Consider the following 19895-nt stretch of genomic DNA (forward strand, 5'->3'; position numbering starts at 1 on the left):
AAGACATGCCATTGTCTAAATAAGATAAATAACATAGGACTATTTCGTTTGTTATAGACCTGTTCTATAGCAAAAGTTAACCTTAAAGACTTCTGTTGTGATCTGGCGCTATATAGAAAATAAAGTAAAGGGGGCAGGGGGTGCCCCCTAGTATAATGGCAGGGGAAACACTGATGTATTTCTTTCTTTAGTCACAAAGAAATGAATATTTTTGAGGAAAACAGTCCAGGATTTTTCGACTTTAATGGGAGTCAACAGTTCGAATGTCCAAGTGGCAGTTTCACTGCAGATTCAAAGGGCTCTATATGATCCCAGCTGAGGAATAAGGGTCTTATCTAGCAAAACAATTTGTAATTTTCTTAAAAAAACTAAAAATAAAATACTTTTTCACCACAAATGCTCATCTTGCACTAGCTCTGTGATGCACATTCGCGGTTTTGTGCATAAATGCTGGCAAGGTCTTAATGGTTAGTTTTTCATCTTCATGTACTTCGGTTCAAAAACTTCAAAATCATCTGACATCTTTGACCTTTTTTTTGGTAAATGGCGTTTGACTTTCTTTGCTCGCTTTGTAAACACTGGGTCAGTGCTTCACCTACGTCACACTTGACCTTTCCAACAGTCCACTATGTATATAGGGAAAAATCCTGGTATGTCTCAAAATTTCTTTGTGACTGAAGAAGGAAAGACATGAACATCTTGGGTCACATGGGGGTGAGTAAATTATCAGAATTTTTTATTCTGGAAGTGAACTTATCCTTTAATAAATGTGTTGCGTAAAGCCCAGCATATACACACTGCTGAAAGCACTATATACTCAGTTTTTTAGTGAACGTTGCCAAAATGATCGACAAATAATGATGTTTTCACTTGAGGTGAGGTGCAGGAGTTCAAATCAGTGAGGCCTACGATCAATCACTTCCGAAAGAAATACAAAACCTCTGCTCATTGAAAGAAAAAAAGCTGATAAAATAATTGAATCCAAGATTTGCTAATAATATAGCATAATGTGAGATTCACAAGAGATTATTCTAAAAGGCCAGTCATGTTTGACTGGGAACACCAAATTAAATAAGCATTTTAGCAAAGCACAAGGGTTAAAGAGAATGGAACTACAGTAAAACAGAGCCTGAAAAGAGTTTTTTTTTTTTTTTTTATCTTTAAATTATGTAAATGCATTCTAGCAAACCCCAAAAATAAAATGATGAACTTGTAAATGAGCATAATATGGGTACTTTAAATCAATGCGGGCGAGTAGTCGAGATGAGGTCAAAGGAGCATGTAAAGCATTAACTCTAGAGTTGTTTTAGCGTGAAACTTTTCCCTCATTGTCGCTGGAAAGCAAGTCGTCGGGGTTTGTGAACATTGCCTGCGGCTAGCCTGGTGGGTTAGTAGCGGGGAACATGCAGGGAAGAATCGTACTCCAGAGAGATGAGTCACCGAGTTTTAACTGCGGCAATACGACTTGCAGCTCTCCGCCACTTTGCTAGCACAAATGTTTGTCGTTGTTGTTGTTACTGTCTGTTGCGCCGCCTTGAATAATTGACACCGAGTTTGTTTCAAAGCGGCGGGGGTTTATATCCATGTTGTCGGCGAGCGTTTGAAGTTCTGTAGTGCGCTAGCATTGAGGCGTAGCACCGGGCCTCCCCGTGGATGGGGCTGCGTTTTGAGCTCCAGGCCTTTTTGTTTCTTCCCTTCATTTCTGTCACATGGAGGTCTAGTTAGCCTCTAATCCACCTGCTGACTCTCTGTTGTTGAAGGAGCATATGGTGTTGACCTTAGTTTTGACAATTTTTTATGTTTGTACTCCTCGCTGTACAGGAAATAGGATAATGTGATGGGCAATTTTGCAGTAGTTTAACCTTGAATGAACACGCTAATCACAGACTTGCATAAGACCTCATTCATACCGCTGTAAATAGAGTGCAGCAGTGTTCCTGGAAGTACAATACCATTTATTGTCTCTGTCGAGAAAGTGGTTTTTAGCATTAGTGATTAAACCTTTCGAGACAGATCTACCATGGAGATTTTAAGAGATGAGATATGCTAGAAGTATTTATTTATTTATTTATTCATTCATTTATTCTATTTATTCTATTTATTTTGGTTTTAGAATTTTATGGCTGTCATTTAAAATGTTTGACAGCATTAAACTTCTCAACAGAAGTTCAGTTTAGTTTTTGTTAAATTTCACTGATTAGTAGTTTAACATTTATAACAATAACAATAATAATAATAATAATAATAATAATAGTAATAATTGTCATTTGTTTTTTGTTTGTTTGTTTGTTTATTTATTTAGTATTTTGCAAGTTTTTTTTTTCTGTTGATGTACTAACTAGCTATCATTTTAAATTTTTAACTGTTAAATTTCTCTAGTCTAGTGCTGGTTTAGTGCTGGTTCACTCTGTTTAACAAGTAGTTTAATATTATTATTATTTGCTATTTAATATTTACAATCGACTATTTATTTATTTATTTATATATGATTTAAAAATTTTGAGTTTGTTTGTTTGCCAAAGTTTATGTACTAACCACAGCGTTAAATTTCTCAGCACAGTCTAGTGCTAGTTAGTTTAGTTTAGATTTGTTTTCACTCTGTAATAAGTAGTGTAACATTATTATTATTACTATTAATTATTATATAATATATTAATATTTGAAATCAACTGTCTACTTGTATTTATTTATTTTTTAATTTTATTTGTAGTTGAACATTTTGAGTTCATTTTTTTGCCAAAGTTTATGTGCTAACCAAATATCATTGGAAAGTTTAATAGCGTTAAATTTCTCAGCACAGTCTATTGCTAGTTAGTTTAGTTTAGTTTTCACTCTGTAATAAGTTCTTTAACATTTTAACATATTATTATTACTATTATTATTATTATTATTATTATTAATAATAATAATAATAATAATAACATTTTTTATATTTATTCTATTTATTTTATTTTTTGGCCAAAGGTTATGTACTAACCGTATATTATTAAAAGTGTTTAATAGTGTTCAATTTCTCAGTACAGTCTAGTTTTCAGTTTAGTTTAGTTTTTACTCTGTAATTGGTAGGCTAAACGTTTTTCATCAGTTTAGTGTTACTGACACCTAGTGATATATTTATATAAATTTGAACAAATTTTAGTATTTTGCAACTTGTATTGTCAGTTATTTGATTACATCATATGCTGCGCGTTATGGGATGAGTCGTTCATCCTTTCAAGAAAAAAGCCCACAGCCTTGTACCGTCAAATAATTTGTGCTTCAAATCATATTCACATCCATCAGATTCATCTCAGAGCTGAATGGTTTATTTTCTCAGCTTTGTGAAAGGCCACGGAAAGATACGACTGGGTAAAATACTACTGAAACCACGGCAGCTGAAAAAGCCGCTTCTTTTGTTAGTCCTTCATCTTAGACAGCAGATTTTGCCTGAAAGGAAACCTCACTGAGAGCCACCGCTGATTTATTTGTTCACTAGTCTAACAGACAATCGGCCAGCGCTATAAAAGCCTGGAGGCGCCGTTAGATTGGTAAGGACAAGAGCAGCCGTTCACCATTACCCTTCTAGATCACAATGGTGACCTCAGCTGTAAAGATGTCTGCTAGATTTGGTTTAATGGTCTTCGCTTTCCTTGTTGAGAACAAAACAGGTTGCCTAGCCAACAACAGTGCGGTTTCCTTCACTTAATAAACCATTAAAAATTGACAAGGCCCTGAGATGTTCCAGTCTTTGTATTAACGTCAAGCTCAGATCATTTTGATTGCTCCTGCATTGTGTTTAATTTCCCAGTCCTCAGGGGACGGTAACGTTCCAACCAGACGACATGTGTGACCTCCGTACGGCGCATGTGGAGAATAATGTTACTTATTTGACATTGTGTGAAGATCAAACACCACATGCTTCTTGTATAACAAACAACAGAAGAGCCAATTAGTCAGCAGCCTTTGTGTCTGTCAGAATTAATCGTGCAGAGAATGCATGATATTGATTTGTTGACTAATATCCTGTACCTGTATTATAATAAGATTGGATAAGCTTGCCAAACCACATGCCCGAAAGGGACTTTGGCATCTCATTCGCTGAAATATTAATTCCAGGAGTCGTACGCTCCCACTGAGGGCTTGTTATTGACTGCTGATAATAGAGCTGGCTACAAAAGAAGTTGATATATCAGGTGTAATTAGTAAAAACACAATGCAACAAGTAGTTGTGATGTGTGATGTGTGACAGCTAATGTTTAATGTTCAGTTATGAAAAGCTGTATTTTTGACCAGTAAGATACTGTAAAAATGTCAATGTGATTATTAAACAATACTGACCATTTTAATTCATAAGATATTTTATTTGTCATTGTAATTTATAATTACATGTCTGTGTCCGCTGTTTCTGATTCTGCATGCACGCCTGTATAAATAAATCAGTAAATAAAATTAAAGTAACACTTGCAACTACTAACTTATAGTGAAAATTAAAAAATAATTATTTTTTATGATGTTAAAATAATTAATACTTAATTGCTAAATTATGTTTTTATCATTATTATTTGATGTTTAAATGTTGCACTGAGATTATATTAAAATATTTATAAAAATAAATAATGTTTGTGTAAAAATATTTAGGCAACCTTAAAACACCGGAGGATGGGAATTCATAGGCTACACATCATAGTAGTTAAGATGTGTCTCATAAATATTAATTAGTTTAATGACTGGGCACTTCAGGAAGTTAACCTAACAATGTTGAACATCACCATATTAATAAGCCATGTGAATATGTCATTAACTGAATTTTAAAGCAGTGGACAAATAATGGGTGAAAAATCCCACAGACTTGGCAACTTCATAGAGTTAAGATGAATTGTTTTTTTTTTTACTTTTTTTTTTTTTTTTTTGCTTGTTTTAAATATAAATGTAACAACATTTGATTTAAAATGTAAAGTTTGCAATGTAAAATTGTTAAAATGTAACATTTAAAATGTGTTTGTGAGTATACAGTGATTTTAAATATTTTATTATATTACTGTTTTTACTGTATTTGTATTAAACAAATGCAGCCTTGGTGAGACAAAGAGACTTTAAAAAAAATTTAAAAAAATTAAACATTAAGTATTTCAAACTTTTATTATTATTATTGTTATTATTAAAATATGTTTAAAGGGGTCATCGGATGCTCATTTTCCACAAGTTGATATGATTCTTTAGGGTCTTAATGAAAAGTCTATAATGTACTTTGGTTAAAAATGGTTGTGTAAAACACCCTTTTTACCTTGTCAAAATCAGCTCTGCAAAAATCATCCCATTCTGATGGATTGTTCCTTTAAATGCAAATGAGCTCTGCTTGCCCCGCCCCTCTCTTCTCTCTGAAGAATGACAAGCTGCTCTGAGAGATTGTTTACTTTAGCTGCATTTAGCGCGTTTAGCCGTGAAACTTGCTAACTAGCACATTATTGGGAAAGGTGATTGCAGAGATTCATAAAAAAAAAAACTTATACTCACTTCTGCTGTAAGTGAAGCTGGATCACGAATGATTTGCACGAACATAGACGCATTTATGTAGATCGGGAGGTGCATTCCTTCTAATCTAAGAATCTAATTTTATTATTACCTAAATGTGTCTTGTTTTTATTATTACAGCAAAAACTGCAAAAGCAAAAACAGCCAAAAAAAAAAAAAAAAAGGGTTTTGTAAATAATGTTTGCTTTTTTTTAAAAAAATTATAGAAAGTTACACTCTACAAAAATCCACAAAAGTAGGGCACAATGTACTTAGTGCTGGCTAGATTACTTACAAACTGTAGTCTGTTACTGATTCCAAACTACATGACAAAAAATTGTAGTTAGTGACGTAATCCATTCCATTACACATTACACATGACTACTGTTTGTTTGCTTTTAGATTACTTTTGACCTAATTCGTTTATCACATTCATTTTAAATACAATAATCATGTATCATATCAATATAAAAATGCAAAGAGAAAGAAAATATATTCCATCCTTTATTAACAACATTGCATTAATCATTAAATCAAGGATTACCAAACTAGGGGTTGTGAAGGAACTGCAGGGCATTTGAAAGTTTTATGTTTTTAAGCTTTATTTTAAGATAACACTTAAATCATAAAAACAAAGAATTTAAATAAATAATTTTAAAATAACACCAATTAAAATAAAACACTAAAAAATTACATGTAATCATGTAATCATTAAAAAGTAACTGTAGTCTGACTGTGAGTATTTAAAAATGTGATTTAAAAGTACTTAATTTTTGGAATCTGAGTATTTCAGAATATATGTAATCCGTTACTGAATATAGCACTGAATATACTGTATTAATTTGAAGGGATTATACAAAAATAATTATAAAATTATTTTTTTTTTTTTACAAGTGTTTTACCTGTATTTTGAATTTTGCACTTCTTTCAGGGTTAACAGCAATGCCAGTAAAATTAATGGATACAGTGTGGATTCAGTTATTTTACAGTTTTATTTCTTAGAGTCTACAGTCTTTTGTGTGAGTTGACTGTTTCTTTGCTTTCCCTCCCGAGGTTAACATCATGTATTGCTGAGACTGACTTAATACGCGCTGCTGCTTTCAAACAAAACAAATGTGCAACTAGCATACCTCGTCCAATTACAAGAAATATATTTCTTTCAAATGCCTGAAAGTAGAAAGAGCGAGCAAGTTTGACTGTGAATTATTCATAGGAAATGACAAACATATGGTGCTGTTTTTCTCACCTTGTGCTCTGGCGTTCTATAGTGTTTTATCATCTGTCTAATGTACGGCGATCGCCTGAAGGCAGACTCTGTTGCGAGGCCCTCGGGCGAACCAGATTCACTTACTCTCTTTAGAGTTTGAGTATCGACTCCTCTGCTGCTTTACAGCTTTATTTAGAGTTGCAATATTAATTTATTGCTTTTCCCTGCAGAAGTTTGAATCTCTTGTTAGGGCTTTTGTGCTGCGACTTCAAGAGAGTTGGTTACTGCTAAATTTAATAAGTGATGATTGTGTTGGGAGCATTGCTATAAGGGGGGACAGAAATATGAGCTATATTGCCGAAGGTGTCATATACTGGAAGTTTTATTAGCTCCAGGACTACTTGGTTCACCCAAGGCCCCTTTGAAAGCCAGTAAGGGAGAACGCCCTTTCTCTTACAGCTTGTAAAAGGACAAATGAGATGTCCAATATATCAGTTTTGTCTGATTCTGCATGCATGAATGAATAAATAAATAAAAGTCATCATATTTTTATCATATTAATTGCAAAAAAATATATATTTTAACTTATTAGTACATAGTCATGAGTTAGACAGATACAAAAAATATTTATAAATAAATATACATTTAAATATTTAAAATTATTTTATTGGAATTACAAATAAAAATCAGTGGAACATTAATTAATTTAATTTATTTGTGGTTATTTTTTATTATTTTAAAATAATTGAAAAACTGCTACAAATAAATAAATAAGTAAATAATATTACAATAACATTTCTAAATATAGCCACAAGCAGCAATTATGGGGGCCAAGCACTAGGCAGGCAAGGCAGCAAGCATCAGAGCAACTGAAGCAATGAGTAATTGAAGCCATTTTAAGATAATGTTAGTCAAAATAGATGAAAAATCATAAATACAACCACTAATAATAATGGGTTATCACTTTTGACCAATAGGTGGCACTGTTATCAAATTAATGTGGTGTGTTCTGTGTGAGATGACAATGGCACACACAAAGTTTGGTGTCAATATGTCAAAGCTTTGCAGAGATACAGCCTCAGACATAGTCTGGTATCATGCCTCAATTTTTTGTCTATCAACACAAAATCCATAACATTTTGTCAGCACAGTCTGAAGATGATCTGACTTGATTTTGGTGAAAATTGGATGAACAGTCTAGGATGTGTTCAAAAAAATAGGTTTTCAACATAGATCAAAACGGCAAGTTCATCCAACTATGGCATAATTGGTATTTGTTGTCGGCATGACCCAAGGAATATTTTGAGACCTCTTTCATTACAGAGACTAATGTTGTCAAAAGTTATTAGCATTTTTGAATGGTTTATTACTCTTGACCAATAGGTGGCGCTTTTACCAAACTGCTGGGGTTTTTTCATTGTTAGGCGACAATGGCACATACAAAGTTTGGTGCGAATATGTCAAAGCTTTGCAGAGATACAGCCTCAGATGCAGTTTGGCATCTTTCCAGAAAATTTGTTGATGTCTTAATAAAAACCGTTTTGTATTTCAACACGAAATCCATAACTTTTTGCCAGCACGGTCTTAAAATGATCAGAGTCAAATTTGGTGAAAATCGGACCAACGGTCTTAAAGGAGTTAGAAATAGTAGGTTTTCAACGTTAATCAAAATTGGCGAACAAGTTCATCCAATTATAGCATAATTGGTATCTATGTTCTCGGCATTATAAAAGGAATGTAAACAAAAGTTATTAACATTTTTCAAAATGTCTCTATAACTTTTGACCACAAGGTGGTAAAAAAGTCAAAAAATTTTGAGTACTGTCAGGGCATGGTGCCCGAAGACACATACCAAGTTTTGTAACAATACGCCAATGCGTTAGTAAAAGCATTTTACAACAAAATTCAAAATATCTGATGCCAAAAATGTCTGACATGGGGCAGTTGGGTATGGTTCGGCTCAGCATGCTCCACCAAATCTAAAGAGAGTTTTGTGATTTTTGGCCAAACCCTATGAAGCTACAAGCAAAAATAGCCATTTTTCATATCTCCTGACCACTAGGTGGCCCTGCGCCAAAACACTGCAGGTAGCCTCAGGCCATGCTTTTTATAACACACACCAAATTTGGTCTCAATATGCCAAACCGTTGCAGAAATATAGCCTCACATCCATTTTTGAGTGCTTTTCGTAGAATTAATTTGTGATGCGATCTAGGAAAACCCAACACATGGTGAAATTTGACGTTTTTTAGCTGGGTTCAAGACCTTTCCAAAACTGTTTTTATTTTGTTCATAGCTTGAATGTAACCAAAGTTATGGCTATCTTAAGTTGGCTGATAGTGATGATTTTCAGGAATGGGATATTGAGAAAAATGGCTTTAAAGTTGAGACGGTTTTCACTTTCACTTACGGGTTTAACGAGAGCTGTCTGTCAAGTTAGGAGCACTATACTGCTCATTACACAAACAGACTAACGTCCATTTTCCATTGTTTTTCATGTGCATAGCCTACGAACTTTGATCACCCATTTTATATTTACATAGCACGAATAATGCAGCCTACCTTGTAACAAAAGCGAGCGCAGCGCAACTGTTTGCGCACTGTGCTTAAAACAGACTGTCATCGGACTCCTCCTCTTTAATAACTTCAACATCCGATCTTTCATCTCTGGATGTGAAATAGTCCGTTATAACATCGTTTAGGGCACTGACATCACCAAGACTGAGCAGATTGAGACGCGTAAGATCGGTTAAGTGAGCAGCTGCAGTACTTTAGACGGCATTGTTGCGTTCCACCGTCTCACGATATTAAAATAATAAATAAATAAAAAACTTTGCGTGCCGTAGTTTACACAGAACTGATGGAGAATGTGAATTGATTCGCCTTTATTAAATATGTTATGTGGTTTATTTTGATAGGTTAACTGTTTTTGTGGTGTTAAGGGAAAGCACCTCAGCAGCGTGTTCTTAGCATAAGAGAAAAACATGGTCATTTCTGTTTGCCGCAATAAATTGCTATTTTTCTGCACTAAACAAGTGAATTTCGCTGAGATATTTTTAGATGATAGACAAGATGTTATAGAATAATAATTTAATGAAAACCTAATTTTGACCACAAAATGACATTCGACCAATTCTTTGAATTTCCTGATAACGTCCCAGCGCGATATCCGGCGGGTTTTCCTAGATCGCATCACATTTGCATATTATTCGAAAACGGTTTGACTAATCAACTTGAATCCCATAACTTGCTGAAAATCAGATAAACCGTCTAGGACGTGTTCGAAGAAGTAGGTTTTACGAACAATTAAAAATAGCAAAAAAAAACAAACCTTGCGATTTTTACATTTTGTGTTAATAAAGTGTTCATTTGACTCGGCATGAGTAAGGATTCAAGAAAAAAAGAATATTCCTTCTGTGCCTTACGGTTCAAAAGTTATTAGCATAAACATGAGTGAAAGTGGGGGCGCTAGAGAGTTTGAGTTAGAGACTCCAAACTTGCTATGATTAATGTTGGGCCTGTCTTGTATCAGCATGCCAAATTTCACAACTCTCCCGCAAGCAGTTCTATGGGCTGCCATAGACTCGATTGGAAGAAACGGAAGAAGAAGAATAGAAACGCCAGCAGATACAATAGGTGCCTTTGCAACTTCGGTGCTTGGCCACTAATAACTACGCATAGGATAGATAGATAGATAGATAGATAGATAGATAGATAGATAGATAGATAGATAGATAGATAGATAGTGCTTTATGGGTTTTGTAGTTTTACCTTTTTTGCCCTTTTTAGCCCTAAAGGAAAACAACGAAATTGTGTTTCTGTTGCAAAAAAAGCCAGCATTTAATAACCCCCCATTTTGCCAGCAGTGATTTCCCACTTTAACTCATTTTGTTTACATGTGTTTTAAAGTAAATAAGGTCATGTTTGATTTCATGCAGACTTGATTTCATTCTATGAAAGAGCAACACCTCAGCATAAAAACCTTCCTCTGGGAACTGATGAAAAATTTGTAGAGATGCTATACTGACCTGCAAAGATAAAAATACACTGTAATCAGGTCTTATATACTAAAGCAAATGAAGTACATTCAGTAAGTAACAGTGCATGTTTTTTTAGTTTGTTTTTTTTTAAAGCAAACTCTGTTTTTTGTCCCTCTGTCTCTCACTACAGTTCTCTTCGGCCAGTTTATGTTCTTCCAGGCGACCCCTAATGATGTGCTGGAGATCTTTGACGGGCCCTCGACGGAGTCTCCACTCCTCACCTCTGCTCAAGGCTCTCACTCAGGTAAAAGGCTTTGTTTACCGCCACCGTGTGAGACCAACTAAAGGCACGTCTGCTGAGACGAGATGACATTAAACTACATGAAGGACCGCTGCAGTCAGATCTCATTCCCAGAACGCTTCTGCTGCTGAATGTCGTGTTGATGTTAATGTGCTTCTGACATGCAGTTGGGATCCAGAGTCTGAGACTGCATTGAAAATCTGAGACTTTTTCACCATTTAAATCTAAAAATAAAGAGAAAGTGGTAGGTGGTAGGTTTTTAATGTGAAATAAACACATTTTTCAGATTCTGTTATATTTCAATATAATGTAATATGAAAGTATGATAACTGACAATGGACCATTGAATTATAAGAAAATAATGCACACCTCAAATTATTTTCTAAAAATTCAATTGCTCATTCTCAGTTGAAATTTACATTTACATTTAGTCACTTACCAGACGCTTTTATCCAAAGCGACTTAGAAATGGACAGTGGAAGCAATCAAAATCAACAAAAGAGCAATGATATGCAAGTGCTATGACAAGTCTCAGTTAGCCTAACACAGTACACACATCAAAATCTAAAACGAATACAGAAAAAGAATAGAGCAAGCTAGTGTTAGCCTTTTTTATTTTTTACTTTTTGCTTTTTGTTAATTATAAAATAAATACAAATTAAACAAATAGATAAATACAAAAAGAATAGAGAAGCTAGTGTTCGTTTTTTTTTTTTTTTTAAAGAAAACAAGCAGTTAGAAAATGAATAGAGTGCAGGTCTATACATATAATATATATTTATAAATTCTAATTTAAAATGCAATAAATTAAGTAATAGTAGTAATCTAGTAAAATCTAAATATAATATAAAAATAAAATATAATTGACTTCATTAAAAGTATATTTATAATATAATACACTATTTGAAACCATAAATCAGTTTAATACTTTTAAGTATTATTATTGTTTTAGTAATCTAGTAAAAATCCATTTTTTAAATAAATTGTAAATAATTTCAGTGTTATAATATAATAATAATACTTTAGTTTTATTTTACATTTCATTTTATTTTAGTGATCTAGTAATTTAATTTAAAATATAGATATATTATATAATAATTGATTATTACTATTAATAATAATAACAATAATAATAAAATAATAATTGATATACTAAATAAAAAATATCACATACTAGACTATACATTAAATTAAAATGACAATTTATATATATATATATATATATAAAATATTATATAACTATATAATTATATAGTGAATCAGTGAATAAAGAAGTAAATAAGTGACATTAAATATATTTTTATATTTATTATAAAAATATAAAATTATAACATATAGAATACATTTTTATTATATTATATTATAAAGAAATTCAATTATTATATATTAATAATTAAATTAATATGATTATATATTATAAAATAAATATAAAATAAATTTATTTATTATTATTTTTACAATAAATGTTGTTTATTATATTAATATTAATACTTATATAATCATATACAGTTCAGTGTAAGTATATAGATATTTTTTATTCAATTCACTTTTTCACTTTATACTGATACTGTGTATAATAAAATTTGTATTAAAGTTAAAAAGGATGCAACACACACATTTTCATTCGTAGTCTCTGACCCTTGCTGCTCTTGTTGGCCTACAGAAGACACATGATTTCCTTTAAACCTGTTGATGTGGCAGCACTCAGCAGATTGTGTATTGATGCTCTCATTTATGCTGTTGTTGTAGCTGCAGACAGATAACAGAGCTGCTTTTCTTCTCCTCGCCTTCTCAAATTTCTCATTTGACAGGAGAGCCATTGCCGCTGAGCTCTGCCAATGAAATCACCATCAGGTTCAAAACCGAGGGACCAAGCACAGCTAAAGGTTTTCATTTTGTGTATCAAGGTATGTCCTTCTCAACTAATCTCTAGTAAACTTAGGCCTGGGTGGGAAAAAGTTACTTCCAGTACTGCTATTTTTGCAGTGTGCAATATGTACATTTTCCATATTTAAATAACTCTGTATTTCTGCATCTCTAATGCTCACCAAGGCTGCATTTATTTGATAAAAAATACAGTAAAAACCATAAAATTGTGGAGTATTATTACAATTTAAAATAACTGTTTTTTGAATATTTTTAAAGATGCAATTTATTCCTGTAATGCAAAGCTGAATTTTCAACAGCTGTTGTTTTTGATTAGATTAATGTGTTGATGCTGAATAAAAGTATAAACAAAATGTTAGTGACTGTAAAGTTTTGAATGGTAATGTATATTTGTTTTTCTGCAGCTGTTCCAAGGACCAGCGCTTCCCAGTGCAGCTCCGTCCCTGAGCCTCGCTACGGGAAACGCATTGGGAATGACTTTGGATTGGGCACAGTGGTGCTTTTCGAGTGTAACCCAGGTTACACTCTTCATGGTGCCACTGCCATCAGGTGCGAGGCAGTGCCCAACTCACTGGCACAATGGAACGGCACAGTGCCAACATGTGTCGGTATGTACACCCCCACACGTCTGTCCACTCAATACTGTCCCCTGCTGCTGGGGAAGACCTGTGGTGTGGAGGTCAGCTATGACCAGATGACCAGGCTGAGATAGAGGATCTGTTCCAAAACTTAGTGATCTGCCCTCATAAGGCAGCATTATTTTAGGTGCATCCCAGGCTGTTGCTGCCTTCTAAAATAGTGCATTTTAGCAAATTTTAGGGCAGTATTGCATGCACTCATGGAGAAGACAATCCCATAATGCATTGCAAAAGACCTGAGTGAAAAGTGAGAGGAATGCTGATTAGACATGTCATGAATTAAATATTTATATCAGATGTTCATAAAATCTGTTCATAAAATATAATTAATCAAAGATGTTATACTTTATATTTCTTGTAATTATATATACAGTATAATTAATATAACAATGTATTTTGTAATGAAATTAAGTAAATTGTGACAGTATTATTACTTAAATTATTAAGCGTTTATTTATTTACATATTAGTATTTATATATCTATATTATTTTATAATATATTAATATATTTTATTTTTAACAACAAAAAAAAGAAATATATCCAAATGAATCAAGATGATTTACTTTAAATTAATTTGTTAATTGTATTATTTATATTTGTAGTAAAATATAATATAGTATATTTTAATGAATTTAATTAAAATATCATTTATTTAGAATTGTATTATTACTAAAGTATAAAATATTTCATTTATTATTTTTAGTATATTTAATGTATCTAAAATAATAATAACAAATATTATTAATTCTATTAAAATATCAGTTATATTTTAATATTTTAATATTTTTTTGTATTTTAATACTGTTTTATTCTGCAATTAGAGCATTAATCTGAATTAGAGTAAATAAAAAAATAATTCAATAACAAGCTAATTAATTTTGTTATGATATTATTAATAATATAATTTCGTATATCTAATATTTAATTGATTTTTTTATTAAAATATGATATTATGTAATTATATAACTAATAACACAAATTTATTCTGCAATTATATTACCACTAAAGCATTATTTTAAATTAGTTTTCCATTTTAATTTATTATTTAGTGTTAACTAATCTAAAAAAATTAAAAAATAAATGAATAAAAAAATCTTAATTAATAGTGTTTATTTGTTTTTATAATAATAATTTAATCAATTAAATTAATCAAAGTTGAAATTCTTATTTTTTTATTTTAATATAATACAGTATATATTATAATATATAATATATACTGTAAAATATAATACAGTATATATTTTAAATGAAATTAGGTAATAGTTAATTTATTTTTAATGTTACTAGATTACTGTAGTATTACATGAATTACTAATTAGTAGTATTTATTAATTTTATATTAGTGTTTATAAATTTAGATTATATCAATATGTTGTAATAAATACAATAAAAACAATGAAATTAAATGTTTTAACTACATTATTTATTTTAGATGTTACTAGATTACTAAAGTTTTGTTTAAATTATTTAATTGTATTTATTATTTTTTGTATTAGTGTTTATAAACTTATATTATTTAACATAATATATACATTAACATCAACATTTTAAAAAATGAATTATTTTACCTATTATATTTGTATGCTGTGAATTTTTAGGCCTGATTATTAAGTAATTTGATTATCACGATCTTTGCCTAGCAACATGTTAATTTCACTGAAGTCGAATCTACTGTGTGCTTCGTATGGGGAGCACTATTTCTGTGGGTTTCTGTGTTTGTGGAGTGTTCCAGATCAGTCACCTAGTGGTTTGGATGCCGGTCCTTAGAAGTCACTCACAATGTTGTGCCACAGAGCCGGAGAGATTTGAGGGGTTTTATTAAAAATAAATGTGCTGGGAGCTAATGGATACAGGAGCATTCACACTGTGTGGAGGCCCCCATGAAATGCAATTTCAAGTAAATGTGAATCTCGGGTAAATCTCTTGATGCAAGTTGACAGAATACTTTCCTTCTAGCCGTGTCCTCATGCAATTTAATAGAAATGCTCCTATGAGAGAATCAACAGGCGACAGCAGCAGAGCCACCATCCTTACGCTCTCACCAAGCAAACAATGCGCCATCATTTTCTCAGCGTATAGCACAAATTGTCATGATTTTGTATTACAGAGCTCAGTATCGTACTGTTTCTTCTCCTGATATCTTTTATCATCATTTTTCACCTTTACTCTTATCCTTGGATTTAACTGGCTTGTTTTTTTTTTGATGCCGTACTTTAAGATTTCTATGTAAATGGCTTCCTAATGGTAAAATCAGTAGATCCATCAGGCATTTCAGAACCAATATTAAAGGAATAGATCACCCAAAAAAAATTGCTGGTAGTTTTCTTACCTCAGGCCGTCCAAGATGTCTTTTTTCTTTAGTACAACAGTAAAGATGATTTTTAGGTGAAACTGTGGTCCTTGGTGATTCATACAAATGCAGTGGCTACTGACACTTTCAGAGAAAAAAATATATCAGGCAACACAAAATTAATACCCGTGGCTCCTAATGATATATCGAGGCCTTATGAAGCGAAACAATCAATCTGTGCAAGAAACTGAACATTATTGACAACATTATTATCTGTAATCCATAGCCTCAAGCAAACAGTCTGGAATGATGTCCGGTTCGCAAATGAATCATTCTTTTAATCAGTTCTTTTTAGTGAACTAGGTGAATCAGTTCGGACTGAATTATCTGAAACCCTTGCGACTCAAGCAGCACAGATCTACAAGATACTCAATCAAAACTCACTTTTGGATGCCTGACAGTCACTCAGATTCAAAATGAGCCAAAATACCAACGTATGTGATCCTATGATGAATGAACTGATTCAGTACTCCAACTGATTCAGTGAACTGAGTTGCTTTCTCATTGTTTATTATTGGGTGCTTTAATAATGTTATTGCATATATGTTTCATTATTGTGTAAATGAACTGATGAATCAGTTCATTTGAACCAGTTTATTGTAACAAATTGTCAGTAAGAATCAGTTCTAGGAAAATAATCAATCTCTGTTTGCCTGAGGATCTGAATTACTGGTAATAATGTTGTAAATAATATTCATTTTATTGCACAGACTGATCGTTTTGCTTCATAAGACTTCAATATATCGTCTGGAGCTACAGGTAATAATTTTGTCTTGCCTGATGCTTCAGATTACAGGTAATAATGTTGTAAATAATATTCAGTTTCCTACATAGTCTGATGGTTTTGCTTCTTAAGACCTCAATGTATCGTCAGGAGCCATGGGTAATCATGTTGAGTTGCCTGATATGCTTTTTTTTACTCTTAAGTGACGGTAGCCATTGACTTTGCCATTGACATTTTATGAATCAGCAAGAACCACAGTTTCAGCTAAAAATCTTCTTTACTGTTCTACTCAAAGAAAAAGTCATCTTGCATGACATGAGGTGGAGTAAATTACAGCATGTGTCATTTTGGGCTGAATTATCCCTTTAATAACTAGTGAAAAGTGTCAATTTATAACTCCTAGAAATTAGCAACTGAAAATGACCGAATCTTTCCCTTCTGTGCCGTCTTGTGCAATTTTGTTGCAGAAGGGTAAATCACAAGCCGCACGTCTGACAGTAACACCTGTTATCATCGATTATTTCCGGCCTTCCAAGATGGCCTTTTTCTTCAGGCGAACAGTAAAGATAATTTTTAGCTGAAACTGTGGTCTTTGGTGATTCATAAAATGCAAGTCAGTGGCTACTGTGGCTCACTTTTAGAGTCAAAAAAAGCATATCAGGCATCACAAACTTAATTCCCATGGCTCCTGACGATATATTGAGGTCTTATGAAGTGAAACGATCAGTCTGTGCGAGAAACTGAACATTATTTACAACATTATTACCTGTAATCCAGAGTCTCAGACAAACAGTCTGGACTGATGTCCAGTTCACGAAGGAATCATTCTTCTGAATCAGTTCTTTTTAGTCAACTAGTTGAACCAGTTCACTAGTTTGGACTGAATCGTCTGAAACAGTTGTGACTTAAGCAGCACAGATCTACAAGATACTCAATCAAAACTGCCTGACGGTCACTCAGACTCAAAATGAGCCAAAATACCGACGTATGTGATCCTGTGATGAATGAACTGATTCAGTGCTCCAACTGATTCAGTGAACTGAGTCGCTTTCTCATTGTTTATGTGAAAAGGTTAGCTGATGAAGACAAGTTTATTCACTTTATGTTCTTTAGACATGTAAAACATCCATGTTTTACATCATTATTGGGTGCTTTAATTATGTAATTGCATATATGTTTCATCATTGTGTAAAATAACTGGTGAATCAGTTCATTTGAACCAGTTTATTGAAATCTGAAAGTCCGAAAGAATCAGTTCAAGAAAAAAATCAAACTCTGTTTGCCTGAGGCTCTGAATTACTGGTAATGATGTTGTAAATAATATTCAGTTTCTTGCACCGACTGTTCGTTTCGCTTCATAAGACTTACATTTATCGTTAGGAGCCATGGGTAATAATTTTGTGTTGCCTGATATGCTTTTTTTTTATTCTCAAGTGATGGTAGCCATTGACTTTCATTTTATGAATCACCAAGGACCACAGTTTCAGCTAAAAATCTTCTTTACTCTTCTACTTAAGGAAAAACGTCATCTTGCATGGCTTAAGGGTAAGTAAATTACAGCAAATTTCATTTTTGGGGTGAATTATCCCTTTAATAACTAATGAAAAGTGTAAATTTATAACTTCTTCTAGAAATTAACAACTGAAAATGATCAAATCTTTTCCTTCTGTGCCGTCTTGTGCAGTTTTGCTGTAGGAGTGTAAATCACAAGCCGCACATCTGACAGTAACACCTGTTATCATCAATTATTTCTGGCCTTTCAAGACGGCCTTTTTCTTCAGGCGAACAGTAAAGATGATTTTTATCTGAAATCGTGGTCCTTGGTGGTTCATAAAATGCAAGTCAGTGGCTAACGTCACTTTTATCATCAAAAAAGCATATCCGGCATCACAAACTTAATTCCAATTGCTCCTGACGATATATATTGAGGTCTTATGAAGTGAAACAATCAGTCTGTGAAAGAAACTGAACTGAACATTATTTACAGCAGCATTACCTGTAATCCAGAGCCTAAGGCAAACGGTCTGGAGTGATGTCCGGTTTGCAAACGAATCATTCTTTTGAATCGGTTCTTTTTAGTCAACTAGTTGAACCAGTTCACCAGTTCGGAATGAATCGTCTGAAATAGTTGCGACTCAGGCACTACAGATCTACATGATACTCAATCAAAACTCACTTCTAGACACCTGACAGTCACTCAGATTCGAAATGAGCCAAAATACTGACGTATGTGACCCTATGATGAATGAACTGATTCAGTGCTCCAGCTGATTCAGTGAAGTCGCTTTCTCATTCTTTATGTAAAAAAGGTGAGCTGATGAAGACAAGTTTATTCACTTTATGTTCTTTAGACATGTAAAACATCCATGTTTTACATCATTATTGGGTGCTTTAATTATGTAATTGCATATATGTTTCATCATTGTGTAAAATAACTGGTGAATCAGTTCATTTGAACCAGTTAATTGAAATGAACTGTTCAAAAGAATCACTTTAAGGAAAATAATCAATCTCTGTTTGCCTGAGGCTTCAGATTACAGGTAATAATGTTGTAAATAATATTCAGTTTCCTACATAGTCTGATGGTTTTGCTTCTTAAGACCTCAGTGTGTCGTCAGGAGCCATGGGTAATCATTTTGTGTTGCCTGATATGCTTTTTTTTTTTTACTCTTATGTGATGGTAGCCATTGACTTGCATTTTATGAATCACCAAAGACCACAGTTTCAGCTAAAAATCTTCTTTACTGTTCTACTCAAGGAAAAAAAGTCTTGAATGGCTTGAGGGAATTTACTCCAAATTACAGCAAATTTCATTTTGGGGTGAATTATTCCTTTAATAACTAATGAAAAGTGTCAATTTATAACTCCTGGAAATTAGCAACTGAAAGTGATCAAATCCTTCCCTTCTGTGCCGTCTTGTTCGTTTTTGCTGTAAAAGGGTAAATCAGACGCTGCACCTCTGACAGTAACACCTGTTATCATCGATTATTTCCGCTAAAGGGAAAAGCCTCAATGAATCACCAGGAGTTTTATATTCATTTTTACACTGTGTGGGCTTAGCACACAGGGTTGCTATTGGTAACCGCTTCACGTAATTCTTCTTTATGGCATTTTCTGCACAGGTGCTGCAGGTCCATGTGTCCATTACTGGAGTCACCTTTGTCACTTAATGTCGTGTCTCCTGAAATAATTCCTAAAATAACATGCATACACATTGTTTTTGGGACGTTTTGATGCTCATTATTCAGCAGCTAATGGCGTGGCCTAGTGGTTAGCGCACAGTCTTCTGTCATGCTGAGTCGTGGTCCTCACGTGGG

At 33.0% G+C, this 19895-nt stretch overlaps 1 protein-coding gene across 4 annotated transcripts in view; it reads left to right on the plus strand.

Moving 5' to 3' along the window:
• Positions 1-19895, plus strand: part of csmd3a (CUB and Sushi multiple domains 3a) — a 352779-nt gene that overhangs the window by 190104 nt on the left and 142780 nt on the right. For all 4 annotated transcript variants that reach the window (XM_051131369.1, XM_051131372.1, XM_051131371.1 and 1 more), the window contains exons 32-34: positions 10868-10981; positions 12790-12885; positions 13270-13473. In XM_051131369.1, coding sequence (XP_050987326.1) covers positions 10868-10981; positions 12790-12885; positions 13270-13473 — 414 coding nt within the window. The remainder of the gene's footprint in view (positions 1-10867; positions 10982-12789; positions 12886-13269; positions 13474-19895) is intronic.

The sequence above is a fragment of the Labeo rohita genome, chromosome 16 (genome assembly GCF_022985175.1).
Source record: "Labeo rohita strain BAU-BD-2019 chromosome 16, IGBB_LRoh.1.0, whole genome shotgun sequence".
Lineage (NCBI taxonomy): Eukaryota > Metazoa > Chordata > Actinopteri > Cypriniformes > Cyprinidae > Labeo > Labeo rohita.